Source organism: Oryctolagus cuniculus, chromosome 1, assembly GCF_964237555.1.
Source record: "Oryctolagus cuniculus chromosome 1, mOryCun1.1, whole genome shotgun sequence".
NCBI lineage: Eukaryota > Metazoa > Chordata > Mammalia > Lagomorpha > Leporidae > Oryctolagus > Oryctolagus cuniculus.
The window spans coordinates 153,983,194-154,003,006 of record NC_091432.1 but is presented as its reverse complement, the minus strand read 5'-3'; the positions used below and the strand labels follow the sequence as shown (position 1 = coordinate 154,003,006).

General features: G+C 42.6%; 1 protein-coding gene across 3 annotated transcripts in view; it reads left to right on the top strand.

Moving 5' to 3' along the window:
• The window catches only part of PCSK5 (proprotein convertase subtilisin/kexin type 5), a 437,660-nt gene that overhangs the window by 377,569 nt on the left and 40,278 nt on the right, over positions 1 to 19,813 (top strand). For all 3 annotated transcript variants that reach the window (XR_001793338.3, XM_008256580.4, XM_051858772.2), the window contains exons 25-26: positions 15,399 to 15,441; positions 19,312 to 19,448. Coding sequence is in view for 2 of the 3 variants with exons in the window: in XM_008256580.4 (XP_008254802.1) it covers positions 15,399 to 15,441; positions 19,312 to 19,448 (180 nt within the window). In the remaining variant the exon portion in view is untranslated. The remainder of the gene's footprint in view (positions 1 to 15,398; positions 15,442 to 19,311; positions 19,449 to 19,813) is intronic.

The following is a 19,813-nucleotide window of genomic DNA, read 5'->3' as shown; positions in this document are numbered from 1 at the left end:
GTTGGAGACTTTCCCTGGGTGCTAAGATTGTGAAAGGCACCTAAGCAGTCAGCAAATGAAAGGCTGTGCTTGCCGTATCCTTCTCTTGTTTTCTGAATGGAGGGCAATCAAAAACCATGGTTTCAGTGGGACTGCGCGCCCCGTTCCTCCGGCTTCTCCTGCCTGCTCCTGCAGCGCTGGTCATTTATTTCAGTATCCAAAGCATTGTTTTGATTTGCTCCAGGCGGTTCACCGTTGGCACAGTATCCTGAATAGACTGGAGATTCAAAACCAGGTCTTCAAATAAAAACTGCAGTGATGAAATATTCTGGGGACCTCTTATGTGCGGGGTGGAGGGTTCTTAATTCGATGATGTGGGTAAACACCTGGTGAAAGGCTATTGGCACCAGGCCCAGCTGAAGTGTCCGAGTGCCTACAACCTAGACCGACAGTCAGTAGTTGAAAATACGATGAGGGGTTTGACTAACCAATGGTCTTGAGCACCATACTAAGCAAGTGTAATACAGTGTATGACTATTTGTATTAAGCCAGGGTATGCACTCTGTAATAGAGGCAGTGCAGAGAGGAGACGGAAAAGTGACTTGGAATTCCTAGAACAGAAGTTCCCAAATCTGTGTAGCCCTGGAAAGTAACTAAAGTGTCTTGGGTCTCAGATCCTGCATCCTTAAAATGAGGAGGTTGGATCCCTTTCAACCTAACAAACATATTGAGCACCTCCTATGTGTGGTCGTCTTCCACCTCCATCCCCGCCTCCCACTACTGGCTTCCTGGCTCCAGAGACAGCACCACTCAGCTACTCAAGCCAAATTCTAGGAAACAGCTCATTTCTGTGGGCTTTGTTATAAAGCTCTGTTATAACAGCTCTGCCTCTGGGCTTTGTTATAAATAAAAAGGTAATAATCAATCAAATTTTTCTCTCCAATCCAGAACCAAATGGATGTTAAGGGAGCTGCTTCCTTCTGGAGGCCCTGAGGGGGATCCTTCCTTGCTGGTCCTAACTGTGCGTGTTTGCTGGCAACCCCCGGCACTCTGGCTTACAGCTCCATCCCTCCAATCTCTTCCTCCATGGTTTCATGATGGTCTTTCTCCTGGGACTCTGTGTCTGTGTTTTCATTTTGTATGGAAATGAACCATTCAATTCAGCTCAGGGCTCGTCCTAATTCAATATGACCTGATCTTGATGACATCTTCAAAGACTATGTTTCCAAAAGATTACATTCATAGATACCAGGTAAAAATACTTTGAGAATGTATCATTTGGAAGAACACAATTCAACCCCTTGTAGTCTCCAAGGCATTTCTATTCCCTACATATCTTCTCTTTTTATCTGTCTCTATTTCACCAACTCCACTTTAGTTCTGGCTACTGATGTAATTCATTTTGGTACTGCAATGGGTTTCTAACTGGAGGCCCTATTTCCAGTTTATAGACTGTCCTGCTCTCAAAATCCATTCTATATGCTACAGTAATGACATCCTTGCTAAAAGTTAAACCTAATGACTGCAACTGCCTATAACGGCATGTATTCGCCATGGCCTTCCATAAGTCTGTGCTCCCAATCATGACATAAACACTTCTTCCTGTTTCAGGCACAGGTCTCTTCAACCTTCTCTTTCCAGTCTCACTTTCTTAAATCCCAACATCTACTTTTTACTCCAGCTACCTCAAACTCCGCAATCCATGTTGGTACTTCCCCATCTTTTTATCTTAAAAAATAATCTGCTTTTTTAAAAAAATATTTATTTATTTGAAAGTCAGAGTTACACAGAGAGAGAAGGAGAAGCAGAGAGAGAGAGAAAGGTCTTCCATCCGCTGGTTCTCTCCCCAATTGGCCACAATGGCTGGAGCTGTGCCGATCTGAAGCCAGGAGCCAAGAACTTCTTCCAGGTCCCCCACACAGGTGCAGGGGCCCAAGGACTAGGACCATCTTCTACTGCTTTCCCAGGCCATAGCAGAGAGCTGGATTGGAAGTGGAGCAGCCAGGACTTGGACCGGCGCCCATATGGAATGCCAGCACTGCAAGTGCGGGTTTACCCACTATGCCACAGCACCAGCCCCCAAAATTCTGTTTTTAAAGTCAGGACAACTGTGCTCTCTTCTGACAAGATCATGTAACACTTGCTGTATAATTTCTTGAAAGTGAGTCTCTTGAACCCTTTACTAAAGGAATTATCCCCATAGATTTAGCTCTCCTACCTTCAGGCTTTCCCGCAAGGAATGCCTTTCTTCCCTTTTCTATGCTCTCTGCATCCTTCTCCCTGTAATTCATCTTGCAGGTCTCACTGAAGCCTTCACTGTCATGGAACCTGTCTTTGATTGCACCCCCCCCAAACATGCACACATGCACCCTAGTTTGGAAACTGCTAGTCTCTTCTGAGCAAATTGTTCAAAATCCTGTGCATAACATCAATCACATATCATTCATTGCAATACCTTTTAAAATTTATCTATTTGTGGGGCCAGTCCTGTGGCACAGCGGGTTAACGCCCTAGCCTGAAGAGCCTGAAGTGCCGGTATCCCATATGGGCACCAGTTTGAGACCCGGCTGCTCCGCTTCTGATCTAGCTCTCTGCTATGGTCTAGGAAACCAGTAGAGGATGGCCCAAGTCCTTGGGCCCCTGCACCCACGTGGGAAACCTGGAAGAAGCTCCTGGCTCTTGGCTTCAGATTGGCACAGCTCCTACCATTGCAGCCAACTGGGGAGTGAACCATCTAATGGAAGACCTCTCTCTCTCTCTCTGCCTCTCTCTGTGTAACTTTCAAATAAATAAATAAATCTTTAAAAAATCTATTTGTTTGTTTTTATTTACTTAAAATGTATAGAGACTGAGAGAGTGAGAGAGCAACAGAGAGAGACAGTCAGACAGTCAGATGGAAATCTTCCATGTACTGGTTTACTTTCCAAATGCCTATAGCAGCCAGGGCTGGGCCAGGCCAAAGCCAGGAACCTAGAACTCATTGTTCCTAGATGGCAGGCATCCAAGTACTTGAGCCATCACCTGCTGCTTCCCAGGGTGTGCATTAGCAGGAAGTTGGAATTAGAAGCAGAGCCAAGACTCAAACCCCAGTACTCTTGTGTGGGATGTGGGTGTTCTAAGAGGTATGTTAACCACTGCATCAAATGCCCACCTCCATTGCAGCATCTTTTTTCTTACATAAAAGTTTCTGTTTCTGTTTTGTTTTTACAGATTTATTTATTTATTTATATATGTATGTATGTATGTATGTATTTCTCTGAAAGAGTGAGCAAGAAAGAGAGAGAGACAGAAGAGATATTCTATCCACTGGCTCACTCCCAAGATCAATGCAACAGCCAGGGCAGAGTCAGGCTGAAGCCAGGAACCAGGCGCTTCACCTGGGTCTGTGGCAAGGCCCAAACACTTGGGGCATCTTTTGCTGCTTTTCTCAGGCTATTAGCAAGGAGCTGGATCAGAAGTGGAATAGCTGGGACACAAACCGGTGCCCATACAGGATGTCAGCATTGCAGGTGGCAGCTTTACCAGCTATACCACAACACCAGCCCCACTGCAGTATCTTTTTACTTGCTGAACTCCCTACCTGAGATTCCCCTTACCCTGAATTCCATATCATGCTAGGAATTAGTCACCACTGTAGCCACAGCATGTTGTAGCACTAAAAATATGTTTGTGGAAGGAGTGAATTAATGCTTAACAAAATACTAGACACTACAGTTAGAGATTAATGGGATCTATTCCCTAACTAGGGCAGTTCATTAACAATACACTGTACCCCATCTGGATAATAGCTGCAGGATTAATTCAAGCAGAGGTTATTGGAAGTTCAGAAGAGAAGATTCATTCTATGAGAATAATTATGGCACTCAAAACAAACAAAATTATTTCAAGCACTTAGGATGGCCGAGCTGGAATTTGGGCCTCAGTTCTCTCTTGGTTGTATAATAAATGAGTCCAGATCTTCAGCAAGATTTCAAAGCAATTTCTGCCACTATTTCATGTCTCCCTAAAATGACCAGATTTTCAAGTCTTCTTCTCAAGGTGTTTTCTTTCTTCTTACACACTATGTCTCATCATCCTTACCCACAGGCTTTACCTGTTCGTCTCCTTGGTTTTCCACAACTTCACTGTGATGAATCTTTGTGCACAAAAATAACATATATATTTGTGCTGCTTCTTGGAACTAATGGTTGAGTGTTTTTAATGATTCTGGAGATTTCCCAGGCAGTCTTGTTTTTAATTGTATCTTACATCTTTGGGCCTCCTGTATTGTTATTTTAGTATCTATTTATCTTCTCAGTTTGTTCTTAAATTACTTTGATTTCAATGGAAATATTCTGTCTTTACCTTAACCAGAAAACCAGAATGATTTGCTGGAGATAACCCTCAGTTATCAGGCTTCTATTCTCTGAATGTTACCTATTTCCAATTCTGTCAATTATCTCATTTTTAGAAAGCTGACATTTCTTAGACCTGCCCATTTTAACTCCATCTCTTAGCCACTCTTGACTGTTCTCTATTGTTTTAAAAATTTTATTTAAGTTATACAAGTTTCATATATTACATATATACAGATTGAGAAACATAGTGGCACTTCTCCCCCTACCCTTCCTCCTGCCAATGCTCCAACCCTTCCTGCCCCCTTGCATTCCCACTCTTAACATTTACAAAGATCTATTTCCAGTATACTTAATGATCATATAGTTAACCCTACTCTAAGTAAAAGAGTTCAACAAATAGTATGAAGAGAAAAAAAACAACACTGTTCTACAACAGAAGAGACAAGAACTACAAACAATCATTGAATCTCAAAATGTCTATTTCACTCCAATACATTACTTTTAAGGTACTCTATTAGTTACCTGGGATCAGGGAAAACATATGATATCTGTCTTTGACTGGCCTATTTCACTAAGTATAATTGTTTCCAGTTGCATCCATCTTATTGTAAAAGACAGGATTTCATATTTTTTTTACACTTAAGTAGTGTTCCATAGTGTAATATATACCACAATTTCTTTATCCAGTCAACAGCTGATGGGCATCTGGGTTGATTCCATATCTTAGCTATCGTGAATTGTGCTACAATGGCTACAGTGAAGGTGGGGGTACAGATAACTCTTTCAGGTGCTGATATCTTTCGGTTTGGGTAAATTCCCAGGAGTGGGATGACTGGATCATTTGTTAGGTCTATTTTCAAATTTCTGAGGTATCTCATACTGTCTTCCACAGTGGCTGCACCAGTTTACATTCTCAACAATAGTGACCAGGGTACCTTATCCCTACATCCCTGCCAGCATTTGTCATTGGTTATTTTGTGTGTGATAGCCATTTTAACTGTAACCTCATTGTGATTTTGATTTCCTTTTCCATAATGGCTAGTGATCCTGAGCATTTTTCCCAAGTGTTTGTTGGCCATTTGAATTCCCTCTCTTGAAAAATGCCTGTTCAAGTCCTTTTCTTGTTCCTTTTTTTTTTTTTTTGTAAAGATTTATTTATTTGAAAGGCAGTTACAGAGAGACAGAGGTAGAGAGAGACAGAGAGGTCCTCCATCCACTAGTTCACTCCCCAAAAGGCTGCCACCGCTGGAGCTAGGTCAATCCTAAGCCAGGAGCTTCTTCCAGGTCTCCCATACATGTGCTCAAGGACTGGGCCATCCTCCACTGTTTTCCCAGACAATAGTAGAGAGCTGGATCAGAAGTGGAGCAGCCAGGACTCAAATTGGCACCCATATGAGATGCTTGCACTGCAAGCGCGACTTTACCAGCTAAACCACAGTGCCAGCCCCCTTTGCCCATTTCTTAACTGGATTGTTTGTTTTGTTGTTGAATTTCTTGAGCTCTTTGTAGATTCTAGATGTTGACCCTCTATCAGTTGTGTAGTTTGCAAATATTTTCTCTCATTCTGTTGGTTGCCTCTTCACTTTGCTGAGGGTTTCTTTTGCAGTGCAGAAGCTTCTCAGCTTGATGTAATCCCATTTGCCAGTTTTGGCTTTGACTGCCTGTACTTCTAGGGTCTTTCCCAAGAAGTCTTTGCCTATACCAATGCTTTGCAGTTTCCCCAATGTTCTCTAGTGATTTTATGGTATTGGATTGTAAATTTAGGTCTTTGATCCATTTTGAGTGGATTTTTGTGTAAGGTGTAAGATAGAAATCTGGTTTCATACTTCTGCATGTAGAGATCCAGTTTCCCCAGCACCATTTGTTGAAGAGAATGTCCTTGTTCCAGGGATTGATTTTAGCTCCTTTGTCAAAGATAAATTGGTTGTAGATGCATGGATTGATTTCTGGAGTTTCTATTCTGTTCCATTGATCTACCAATCTGTTTTGTGCCAATACCAGATTCTTTCGATTATAACTGCCCTATAGTATGTCTTCAATCAGGTATTATGATGCCTCTGGCTTTGTTTTTGTTGTGTAAGATTGCTTTAGCTATTCAAGGTCTCTTGTGTTTTCATACAATGTTCTCTATCTTTTCTTCATATCTGTCTTTGAGTTTACTAATCCCCTTTCTGCTAGGCCTAAATTATTGTTTAATCTACCCACTGAGTTTTAGATTCTAATTTTTAATGTTTATGTTATGGAAATTAGATTTGGTTCTTTTCCAGACTGCTTGCTTACTTTTATATTTCTAAGATGCTTTTTTATTTATTTATTTATTTTTGACAGGCAGAGTTAGACAGTGAAGGAGAGAGAGACAGAGAGAAAGGTCTTCCTTCCATTGGTTCACCCCCCAGATGGCTGCCACGGCTGGCACGCTGCACCAATCCGAAGCCAGGAGCCAGGTGCTTCCTCCTGGTCTCCCATGCGGGTGCAGGGCCCAAGGACTTGGGCCATCCTCCACTGCACTCCCAGGTCACAGCAGAAAGCTGGACTGGAAGAGGAGCAACCGGGACAGAACCGGCACCCCAACCAGGACTAGAACCCGGAGTGCCACAGGTGGAGGATGAGCCTAGTGAGCAGTGGCGCTGGCCGTTCTTTTATTTATTTAAAAATATTGAATATTTGTTATTTTTATATTCTATGCCAGATAATTTCAAGATAGGTAGTTTCTGTGGGTCTGATTTTGCATTCTGTTATTTCTGCTGACAGTCATAGTGACTGTTTTCCTTGTGTGGTTTGTATTATTAAACTATATCCATTTTCCCTGAAAATTTACCCGAGAATACTTTGATATCTGGGTTAAGATTGCAGTTCTCTAGAGAGGATTTTCGTTTATTTCTGTCAAATGCATTGGGTCACTACTTACGTAAGACTATCTTTCTTCTGAGATGTTCCACAACATAAAAATAATATGAATTCTTGCTATAAATATATGATATTTAGTTTGTAGTTACAAGTTCTCAGAAGATCTTTACTGTTATGCTTTAATCTACCCAATGCAAAGGCTAAGACCAATGTGATATTTTTATGTCTCCTGCTTATGGCAAGTTTATTTTTCATTCATTCTTATGCTAGAACTGTTGTCCATGAGTACCTATCTCAGCCCTGCACTTTATTTGGCAATCCTAACTACATTAGGAGATCTTCCCATCATGAGAGATAAATAAAAGTCCAATTAACTGGGAAGAAAGAAGTGGAGGAATCATAACTTGCTTTTTTTAGGCCCTGAACAAATTTCTGTGGTGTGCTGGATTAGAGGTTTGTTTTCCCACTCTATCATTTGCCACACTGTGGTTTCTCTATAATTAACCTTGCTAATTATTGTCCCCTCACCAGACTATAAATTTCTTGAGGGTAGAGATTGCCTTTAAATCTGCACATACTCCTTATAATTTCCGAAGTAGAGCATGGGCTATAGTACATGATCAGTGAAGAGCTTGTTACTCCGAAGTCTATTTCATTGCTGAGTTATCCTCTTTTTCCATCCACCCAGCTGCTCAAGCAGCCCTACAGTCATCCTCTCTTACCACTCCCACTACACAAACACACACACACCTTGTCATTTTATCTCTATTTTACTTCAGAATTTCCCTCAAATTATTACTGCAACCACAGTCTTGGTTTACATCTAACAATTTCTCTATTAGAACATTCCTTAAAAAGTGTCCCATGGAATCCTAGTTTCACTGGATTTAATAAGTTTTTACAGTTAAATACGTCATTTTCCGCAAAATATGTGCAGTGGTCTTTTAAAGAAAATCAGATCACAGCAGGTGTTTCTCTTGGATCCCCCTTACTCAGATTGGAATTGCCTCTTTTTCTAGTTTGAGACTCTCTTTGATCAGGTCTTGCCCATGATCTTGGCCTCATATCCTGACTCCCTTCTTCTCCATTCTTTCCAGCCCCACTGGCCTTCTTGATGTTTCTGGAATAGGTCACAGTTTCACTGGTCTCTGTTGAGAATCCTGTAGCTATCTCCTTGTTATGATTCAGATTTCTACTCTGATGTGAGTTCTTAAGAGTGTTCTCTCTAGTTGATCCATTTTAATGAGAGCCTGCCTCTTAGCCTCTCCACACTCCTAATAACCCTGCATCTACATGTATAGACTTATTTATATCATTTTCTTCCTCTTGCAAGATTTCCAGAGCCTCTGCCAGTATAGGCAATGCTGTTAGTGCTGGAGACACAGAAAACCAAAACAAAACAAAAGCACTTATCTTCATGGAGCTTGTCTCTTCCATGCATTTATTGAATAAAGAGTTATATTTCTTCTGCACTCGAGTAATTCTCTAATGTTTCTTTTCTATGGCATCGTCTTCCCTAAAATGTAAGCTTCAGAATAAATGCATATGTGAATGAATGTACAACTGTGTTGAGCGATCCTTGTGGGAATCAGTTGCATGCACTCATTCAACACTTCTACCTGCACATTGACCTAGGGGAGCATGGAAATCCACAGCTTGCCTATTATGATATTCCATTGTTGGGATCACCAAACTTGAAGCAGACCAGCGTCCAGTGGAGGATTGAGCCTTTTTTTAGCTAACATTTACAGACTATGGTTTTGATTATTTATTCAGGTCCTTTCTACTACTGTGTCTCTCTAGGGGGTTGTGCCCCATCATCAGCTGCACTGCTTGCATATACAGCCAATTCAAATATTTATTCCTTGTCCTTGGCCACCAATGAGGGCAAAATGATTGAAAATCATCAACAGTCCCCAACCAAATACTTTGTATCCCAGCACCCTTGAACATTCCAGAAAAATCTTCTACTTGGCAAAGCTCTCAGAGGTTCCATTTTGTATTTGAATGTTAATTCTCTAAAGCAATTCTAAGGGCAAGTCTCATTTGAATTATGTACTTTACTTTTTAGTGCTATTTGGAGCTTATAATTAGTTGCACTCTCCGGGCATACAAAACTCTTACCCTGTTCAATATACTCGGGTGGGCTGAAGAATGTCAGTGACTTTCCTGCAAAATTGTATGGCATTATCCAATAACTGAGCACATATTTACTCTGGAAGAATATCCAATGTTGACAATTTGCTTAATTATCTCTCAAAACAATTCACATATGGGCTGCTTATGATGCTGTCCGTCCCTACAAAGGCAGCAGTGGCACGTCTCAGTAGGGGTGGACCCTCTACTGATTCTCCAATAAGGCTGCAGGTGCTCGGAAGGGGCTTGTTACAGAATTTGTGGCCCAAGGGACAACCCCTCAGTCTTGTTAGTGAGCCTAAGGCAGAGTCAAGAATAACCCCATTTCTTCATCTGCTTCCTTTGCAGAATCCTATCAGAAAAGCAATGCATTTTGAAAGTGGTTTTTTTCCAAGGAGATTGTACAAACATCTGTCCCTGTTTTAACCACACCCTTATTTTCATTCACCCTGTAGAATATTCACCCTGTAGAACAGCACCAGTCTTCCCTGGTGAAGTAGAATTAAGAATTGCAGAGAGAGGAATGGAAAGATGAGAATATAGAAGTGTGTGTGTGGTGGGGGGTAAGGAGCATAACCAAATGACAAGCCCCCTCAAAGCCATCTGTGGGAAGATGCCACTTTCAAACACGTGGCCCCAATGATGCCTGCAATGCAGAGCCCGGGCATTTTATTTCTTTGCTAAATAACATTTTTCCTAAGTAATTCTGTATTGCACATTTGTAAAGGAAACAGAAACATACATAAGATCAGGGGTTACTGTTAACATTTTAGCATTTTCCTTTTATTTTTGATAAAGTCATACCATGTCACAGATAACACAGACATGTTACATACAGATACACATACACCCTAAAGAAAGCTATAGGTTATCATCCTTTTCCATACTGCCTTTCGTGGAAATGTTTCCATGAGATTCAATGTTCTTGTGAAACAAAATGTTAATGATTCTTTAAAAATTTTTCCCAAATGATGAAGTTTCAGGCTGTTTTTGTTGAGACACAGTCACTAGTTATTTTTATATAAAACTTTTGTTCTGAGAGACAATTTTATGTACTAAAGCTATAGAGAGTGATGATGGAAAGGCATAAAACATGAAATCTAATTATCTCATTCAAACACTTTCATTTCTATCTATGCTTTCTACTTATCTCTCAACTCAAAAATGCTAGATGAACAGTTAATTAGAATCAAATAGTCTGTGTATAATTAATGAATGACTGGAAGCCAAGTGTGGAAGATCCACACATGCAGATGAATGACCTCATCAGGAACCACTGCTTCCAGTTATGACCTTAAAAAACCACATGTAAAACCTGCTTTTGCAAGGTTAACTGTGAGTTCATTAGTTTCCATGGGGCATTCCATTAGGTTTGGTCTGAGTTACTGGTCTCCAAAGGGAGATGTACAAGATGATCCATTGGACAACAGATAAAAACAGAGCCATGTTCACATGTATTCTATGTTACATTCTTTAATTTTCTACTTTAGCACATCTTTTCAGCATATTTAAGTACTCATGCACTGCTACATAACAAATAATAAATAATTTATATGCACATATGTGCATTGTGGATTCATGCTAAATTTCTTAAGCTAATGGAAGGATCCATTTAAAAATATAGATATTATTGCTTTTCTACTACTGATAACTTAGAGAATAATTGTCACTAGAAATCTATGAAGTATGAATGGTACATGACTTTGACCTAACACTTGGCCTAAGCATAGACACATTCGTCAAGACAAATCCTGGGAAGGTAAAGAGAACCCCAAATTTTGGAGAGGCTAGGATGCAGAGGACTGGCCTAGGAAAAGTGACTGAACCAAAAGGTTGAGATCATCTGGAAAAGCAAGAATCCAGGGTATGCTGGGATATAAGAACTGGGTAATGTGTTGTGAAACATCTACAGATATGATCTAGCAGAGTCAAGGTAGAAAGAACTTAGGGAGTCTGGAACACCTGAGAAGAAACTGAGAGGTGAGAGCCTAGGATTCTCTCAGGGGCTCAAATTTAACATGTCCATGAGTCATAAGTCTATCATCTTAGCCAGTAATCTAGTGAGCAGGGACTTGCAGCAATGAGACACAAGACAGACAAGTTTCAATGGAGTAACAGAACATGGTCTTGCTAGCATGGGGGTATGGATGCTACTCCTAGAAGCTTGAAGGAAATAGCCAAAGGTAGGATTGGAGCACCCTAGAATCAACTTTCCCCCATAGTTTTGCAGAGTCAATTCTCTCTGAATTAAATACCTAATCTATTTTAATTCTGGCATGCATAGATGAATATTCTATGTTGAAGGGCTATCCTTAAGATTCAGTTTTTTCTGTCTCCCCTCAATGAGAATCAACCTGCAAGAAGCAAAATAAAATTGGAAAAAAAAAACAAATTAGAGGCATGTTAGTGTGAATTCTGAATTAGGGGGCACAAAGTTTATAGAAACAAGAAATAACGTTCTTTTCTGCATATTTGAAATTGTTTAGTTCCATATCAGGTTTAAAATATCCATTTTCCAATAGATTCTATAGGTAAGATGTACATTACTACTACCATGGCCCTAATTCATCCATGTCCAGTGGAAAAATCTGTAGGTCTTACTGAGAATGCAAAAAATAGCAGAGACTGTCAGCTGACCAGAGAAGGTGGTTAGCATTGGCATCACTGTGAGTTCCAGATGAATTCCAGTACAGGTGGCCCTCAAAGATACAGTGAGAAGAAGACAGAGGTGAGCATGAAAATCTCTCGCAGCGTGGACTTTGTAGCCTTGCCCACTCCACCCCACAAAAACAAGACAGTGAAAGGAAGCTTTCTCATGGAAGGAAGACTGCACCCTCATTACAACAAGGAATGTGTGCGCATGTTCTCTTCATCCAGGATATGAGCAGCTGAAAGTCAACCTTTGTTTCTGAAAGACTCTTTCCAAATGTCTGAGGCTCTCTCTGAATTCCAACTGAAAGTGTCCCATCTTTGTGGAAAATATGTTCTCTCACCTCAAAAGTTTGACAAGATCAAGTAACCAGAGCTATTTAAACATCCTACTTGGATAACACCTTACAAGACAGTTAACAAATCCAGCTTGTTTAGATTCCCTCTCCATCCTCACCTACACACACACACACACACACACACCCCAAAAGCCAGGAAAATTCATCCTTCTCCCTAGGCCACCCCTCCTTACCATCTGAATGCCAAGTTGACTTGGAGTCAACTTCTATGTTTGGGATTTTTACCTCCTTGCTTAATCCCAGAACAGCTGCCTCTCAGTGGTCAAGCTAAATCCACTTAGCTTGTGTCTGATGTGTGGATCTTCTGGGGTGGAAAAGTCTTTTTAAAGAATTCTCACTCTGTGGGACAACTGATAATAATGAGAAAAACTAGTGGGCATTCATAAGCTGTTATAAGGCACAGTTCCTGTTCTATGCAATATTCATTTATGCAAACTGTTGTAAAGGTACCAAATTCACTGTGCAACTGGGCTGGAAAAGTCCCTGAACTCAAGATTATGTTGGTATGCACATTTCTGAGGCTTGGTTCTGTTTAACATTTTCATCAGTGACCTGCTTAAAGGAGCAGAGAGCAATCTCATTAAGTTCCTAGATGGGAGAGATGACCAGAACATTAGAGAACAGGATTAGAATTTCCCTAGCCCTTGCCAAATTAGCGAAACTGTCAGAGTCAAATATGTTCACCAGGGACAGGCAGAAAAAAGTGAGCTGCCTAAATGCAAGGCGAAGAGCAGAAAGTTATTTAGGAATAGAAATGAAAGGAATATAGATGCAAGAATAGTCTCACAGTGGGAAGTGAATGAGCTTTGTGGAACCTGGAGATTCACTGTGGCCTCTGCACCCCCTTAAAATGAATTCAGGTCTTCAACCCATGCCCTCCCCAAGATTTCTAAGAGCAGCAGAGCTTTTCTTCCTCATGAGTACATCCAGCTTTGGATTCCTTGTTCCACTAATTAGCCTGGTTTGGGGTTCTTCTCACTGGCCTGTTTTAGTTATCTTATTCCAAGCCTTGTTAACTCAGACATTAAAAATTACTTCCCTCCCATGAGGAAATCATGGCCTTCTGTGGTAGGGCTCTTCTGCCGCCTTAGTTATCTTGCCTCTCATTCAATTCTTCTAATTAAACTTCTACTCCAAGTGGCTTAACATGATGTTTTCCTAAATATAAATGATTCTCTCTCCAAAAGGAATTCTGGGATCAGTTGCTCAGGTACTTGTATGTACACTTGTGTCCCTTTACAAAGATGAGCATGACAAAGTCACGAGTTGCTAGTGCTGTAGTCACTCTATAGGCCTGCAAAGAGTAGATTTTTTTCAGGCTTTGTTGCAAGTACTCAACTCTGATACTACAGCATCAAAGCATTCATTCACAAGGCATAAATGAATAGGCAAGGCTGGATTCAGCTTGGAGTTGGGCCATAATTAGCCAACTCCTGCTAGACTCGATTTCAGAATCTTTGACTTTTGAGGAGTCTGAAACAACCATATTGTCCAACCAGCTCTATACCTACAGTAGCCAGGATCCAGAGAGTTGTGGTGTTTATGCAAATTCAAAAGACAGGTAAGCCTGGGTTAAGACTTCAAACTAGAAATAAGTAGCTAGTTTCCCTTCTACATCATGAAGCTATTTCTAGAACATTCTGAGGATCCCTGCTTAATTCACAAAGCCTCTTGTATAAATGTTTCCTCTGTTATTTTGGGGCAATGTATTTGTTGTATTATGTCTGACACATAATAGTGTCACCTTGCAACATCCCTAGCAGGATCCAAGATGAACGAGTGATCAAAAGCTTGGGTGTGGCTGTCTAAACCCCCACTTCAGGAGGCAGCCTTTGAGAAAATCAAAATAGATCAAAATAGAGTCCAATTCCTGTTAGAAATGAACGTTATATGTAGTCAGTGCTGTGGCAATTCCAGCATCCTATATGGGCACTAGTTCAAGCCCTGGCTGCTCTACTTCTGATCCAGCTACCTGCTAATGCACCTGGGAAAACAGAAGAAACAGTGGGCCCTTACATTCATGTGGGAGACCCAGAATAAGCTCCTGGCTCCAATCTGGCTCAGCTCCAGCCATTGCAACCATTTGGAGAGTGAATGAGTGGATGGAATCTCTCTCTCTCTCTCTCTTTCTCTGTCTCTTCCTCTCTCTCTCTAATTCTGCCTTTCAAATAAAAGACATAAATCTTTCTTCAAAAAAAATGAACATTACTTGCAAAATTCAAAGGGTGATATAAAATCTCATGTACCAAGACAAAGGCTTTCAAAAGAAGCTTGTTTTTCACCTGTTATTAAAATGAAAAGAGCAGGCCTGGAGTGTAGGTCAGGTCATAGGAAGACTCTGTCCCAGATAACTGATTCTTGGAAGCACTGCAGACCAGAAGTCAGAGGATTCCACTGATTGTTAGATCTAAGGGCTGCACCTGCCAGGGATTGTTAGGAGGGAGAGAAATGGGCTGAGATGGCAAGTCTCTCTCCTTAAGTTCCCTGAAAGCTATAGAAAAGTACGCTTCTCTGAGCCAATAGGGACACTTGGAATCATTATACTTAACGAGAACAGCACAGTTGCTTTAAGAGGATTGTGAAGTGAAGAGCATGAGGTAGGTACTCGTATTGTAAAAAATGATTGTCTGGATTTCAAAAGCACCTCCCATAGAACACTCCTTCCCGTTCACAGACCTTGGGGGAAACCCATGGAAAACCTACCGTTAGGGTCAGAAGCGTGTAGCTCCTTGCAGATGTCTCCGTGTGGAAATGCTCGGCGTGACTACATTAGGAGAACCAGGAGGCTCCTGACGTGGGTGGTTGTTGATCTGTAATTTGAAGACCCAGTAGCTGGGCTTATTCCTCCTGAAGCTTAGAGCCAAGTATTTATGAGAACTCTTATTTTACTACCTCTGATAAATCACAGTGTACATTTTGTTACCAATTAAGAAATGGTGCGGTCTGTTCAAATGTCATTTCTGGACAGTACATTTCTTGAAACTATCCCAGATGATTATTCTTCTCAAGTCACAACTTTTCCAAAGTCCATTTTTCTGAGCGACCAACTCCCGGTGATTGCTATTTTTCATTGTTGTCATTTTTTTTCCAGATGATCCAGGAACCTGTATATCATGTGCTACTGGTTATTACATGTAAGTCTGGCCCTTATTTTTTGTGGCACTAGCTTTTCTGTCACTTAAAGCATTACTGATTTAATCCTAAATCCAGTGATTAGAGCAAAGAGGCCTTACAGCCTGAAGCAACTCTGTCCTGTCAGGCTATTAATGAACACTTCTTGGATTTAGCAGTAAGAGTCCAGCTGTTTTCTTGCCTCGAAAGGAGGCCTTCTCTTTCCTGACCCTGGAAGTCGTCCAGTCTGACACTGGTGTCTAGGAATCTTGCCATGGGTTACCAAGATTCAGACCCTGCTGTTTACGGACAGACCTTAATAATACACCCAACCTCGAGCAAGCTGCTTCCAAATGTCTGCATGAGACCTTGTCCTTACCCAGAGTCACATGCTCCAGGGTGAAGTCAGGGGCTACCCCCTGGGTCATGAGGGACACAGACCACAAGGTTAATTGAAACACAGATAACCATCACCCCTAATGTTTGCCAGTAAAACTCAACAAAATCAATGATGGCATGTTTCAACACTACCTCCCTTCCCACTCTAGTCTCCCTTCCAGTGCACATTGTTGCTTATGGGAGAAAGAAAACTGAGAAAAGAAGGGAGATGACGGGGGCTGGCGCTGTGATGTAGTGGATGAAGCCACCGCCTGCGGGGCTGGCATCCCATGTGAGCGCCTGTTCGGGTCCAGCTGCTCTACTTCTGATCCAGCTTTCTACTATGGCCTGGGAGGGCAGTGGAAGATGACCCAAGTCCTTGAGCCCCTGCACCCACATGGGAGACCCAGAAGAAACTCCTGGGCTCCTGGCTTCCGATCAGTGCAGCTCCTGCAGTTGTGGCCAACTGGAGAGTGAACCAGCGGATGGAAGACCTCTCTCTCTCTGCCTCTGCTTCATAAAAACCCTCTGAGAAACAAGTGCACTGAAAGACCAATCTCCAGTCTCACAATAATGAGGCATTTGTTTCAAGAAATATGCATTAGAGGGCTGGTATTGTGGTGCAGCAGGTTAGGCCACCACCTGGGACTCCTGCCTCCCATATCACAGTGCCAGTTCAAGTTGTGGCTACACCACATCCAATCCAACTTCCTGCTGATGCGTCCTTGGAGGTGATGGTTTTAGTACATGGATCCCTGCCTCCCATGTGGGAGACCTGGATGGAGTTTGGCCTCCTGACTTCAGCCTGGCCCAGCCCTGGCTGTTGCAGGCATTTGGAGAATAAACCAGCAGTCAGAAGATCTCTCTCTCTCTCTCTCTCTCTCTCTCTCTCTCTCTCTTTCTCTCTCTTGCTCTGCCTCCCAAGTAGATGAACATAAAGAAATAAACATTAAATTTTTTTTGACAGGCAGAGTTAGACAGTGAGAGAGAGAGACAGAGAGAAAGGTCTTCCTTTTCCGTTGGTTCATCCCCCAAATGGCTGCTATTGCTGGCGCACTGCGCCAATCTGAAGCCAGGAGCCAGGTGCTTCCTCCTGGTCTCCCATGCAGGTGCAGGGCCCAAGCACTTGGGCCCAACTCCATTGCCATCCAGGGCCACAGCAGAGAGCTGGACTGGAAGAGAAGCAACCAGGACAGAAGAGGCACCCCATTCAGGACTAGAACTCGGGCTGCCAGCACCACAGGCAGAGGATTAGCCTAGTGAGCTGCAGCGCCGGCCCAAACATTAAATTTTTTAAAGTCGACAGAAAAAAACTTATAAAAAAGAAACATGCATTTCTAAACTTTCAGAATATTTAATAACTTTGAATATAACTAATGAAATGGTGGATAGTAGCTGTTATTAAGGAAGAAATGCAGATATTTCCACTATACCTCGCTGGCACCTTGAAATTTACCAAAGGTTAAGGGTCAGTCTCATTCCACTCCCCCTTTGGATGAGTCCACAGTTCAGTGGAGTCTAGATTACATAATTTTACTGCATAGTGAGGATAATGTTTAATATACGTAAAAGCTGTCTTCATAAAAGCTGAGGTACTTTGCTTTTACAGTTTAATCTAGTCACAGACCTCTTGGTAAGCCACTTGAACTCAACACTGAGCTGTTTCAAGCTCTCTAAGTGTCAGCTGCCGTGCAGCAAATCACATAAGCTATCTGTTCAAACAGATGTTGGTTACAGTCCCAGCCCCATCTCCAACTAGCTCTGTGATTTTGATCACTGAATATTGAACTCCGGTTCCCTTATCTGGAAATTAAAGATAATATGTGCCATATGGGAGCTGCAAACACTTAATTGAGCTCATGCTTAACACAGTCAGGACTACACAAATATCTCAGGACTCCTTTCCTTCTCTCTAGGCCCCTCCCAGCTTTGCTTTTTTTTTTTTTTTTTTTTGCCTCAGATTTATTTATTTATTTGAAGGCAGAGTTACACAGAGAGAAAGAGAGGCAGAGAGAGAGAGAGAGAGAGAGAGAGGTCTTCCATCTGCTGGTTCACTCCCCAATTGACCTCAATGGTCAGAGCTGTGCCAATCCAAAGCCAGGAGCCAGCAGCTTCTTCTGGGTCTCCCACGAAGGGTGCAGGGGTCCAAGGACTGGGGCCATCTTCTACTGCTTTCCTAGGCCATAGCAGGGAGCTGGATCAGAAGAGGAGCAGCTGGGACTAGAACCAGCGCCCATATGGGATGCCAGCTCTGCAGGCGGCGGCTTTACCGGCTATGTCACAGTGCCAGCCCCACCTCCCAGCTTTTCTGATAGAGGATCATCAGAGGTTCTGAAAGAAGAGAGTTACTGACCCAGTTTGGGGGTGCACAAATGACCAAAAGCAAGTTTCTTCTTTTGAAATCCAATTATCGGGCTGGCACTGTGGCATAGCAGGTGGAGCCATCGCCTGCAGTGCCTGCATCCATATGGGCACCGGTTCGAGTCCCAGCTGTTCCACTTTCAATCCAGCTCTCCGCAATGGATTGGGAAAGCAGCAGAGGATGGCCCAAGTCCTTGGGCTCCTGCACCCACATGGGAGAACTGGAAGAAGCTCCTGGCTCCTGGCTGCTGGCTTCAGATTGGCACAGCTCTGGCCATTGTAGCCATCTGTGGAGTGAACCAGCAGATGGACGACTTCTCTCTCTCTCTCTCTCTCTCTCTGCCTCTGCCTCTGCCTCTCTGTAACTCTGCCTTTCAAATAAATAAATCTTTTTAAAAATCCAATTATCTACTCTTGATTAAAAAAAAAAAAGCACACCAGGGCAGGCCTTCGGGCAGGGGAGACAAGAGGCCAGCTACGATGCCTGCATCTCATGTTAGAGTGCCTGGGCTTCGTAGCCAGATCCAGCTCCTGATCTCAACTTTCTGCTAATACAAACCGTAGGAGGCAGCAGAGAATGGCTCAAGTATTTGGGTTCCTGTCACCCACATGGGAGACCTGGATTGAGCTCCTGTTTCCTGGTTTTGGTTCCGGCACAGCCCTGACTGTTGCAGGCATCGGGGAAGTGAAGCGGGGATAGGAGTGCTCCCTCTCCTCTCTCTCATTAAAAAAAGAAAAGGAAAGTGGGGAGCAGATATTTGGCACAGTGGCTAAGAGGCTGCTTGGGACACCTTGGTTCCATATCAGAGTGTCTGGGTTCTCAGGCTGGTTCTGCTTCCAGTGCCAGCTTCATGCTAATGTGTAGCCTGGGATGCAACAGACGATGGCTCAAGTACTTGGGCCCCTGCCACCCATGTGGTAGACTTAAGTTCCTGGCTCCCAGCTTCAACCTGGCCCCGTCTAGGCAGTTACTGGCATTTGAGGAGTGCATCAGTAGATGGAAAATCTCTCTCTTTCTCTCTCTCTCTCTCTCATGAAAATAATTACAAAGTTTTAAAAATATTGCATCAACATGTATGAAGAGGTTAAATTATGGTGGTTAGGGGAAGTACATCAATGCAGCTCACAGATGAAGATCTGTATTTTTCCCCTAGGTTTGAGCACCATTGTTATAAAACCTGTCCTGAGAAGACCTACAGAGAAGAATCAGAATGCAAAGCATGCGACACTCACTGTGGCAGCTGTGACCAGCGTGCATGCTACTGGTGTGAGGAGGGCTTCTTTCTCTTCGGTGAGTTAGAAGATGGCTTTGCATTCAGGGAGAGGCTCAGGAGCTCCCGTCAGTGCAATGGGCGCGCTCCCATGATTGGCTTCAGGGTCTTCCCCAGCTGGGGCCTCTGCTCCAAGGAGGACGGCTAATATAGTTTAAAAATAAACATTAGCCATGGCCACTTCCTTCTGCTTATATTCCTGAAGCCTAGTTCATAGTTCACTAACTAACCTAAAGTATCTCTAAGCTAATGGGAACAAGAAGGCGTCAGGTGGTGCAGTGGGGAGGGTGAGGGGAGAGGACATGAAGATAAATGGATTGCAATCGAAGTCATTGGGACTATTCAGAACCATGCCCCTTGGCTTGAGATGTAATCTGTGTTACAT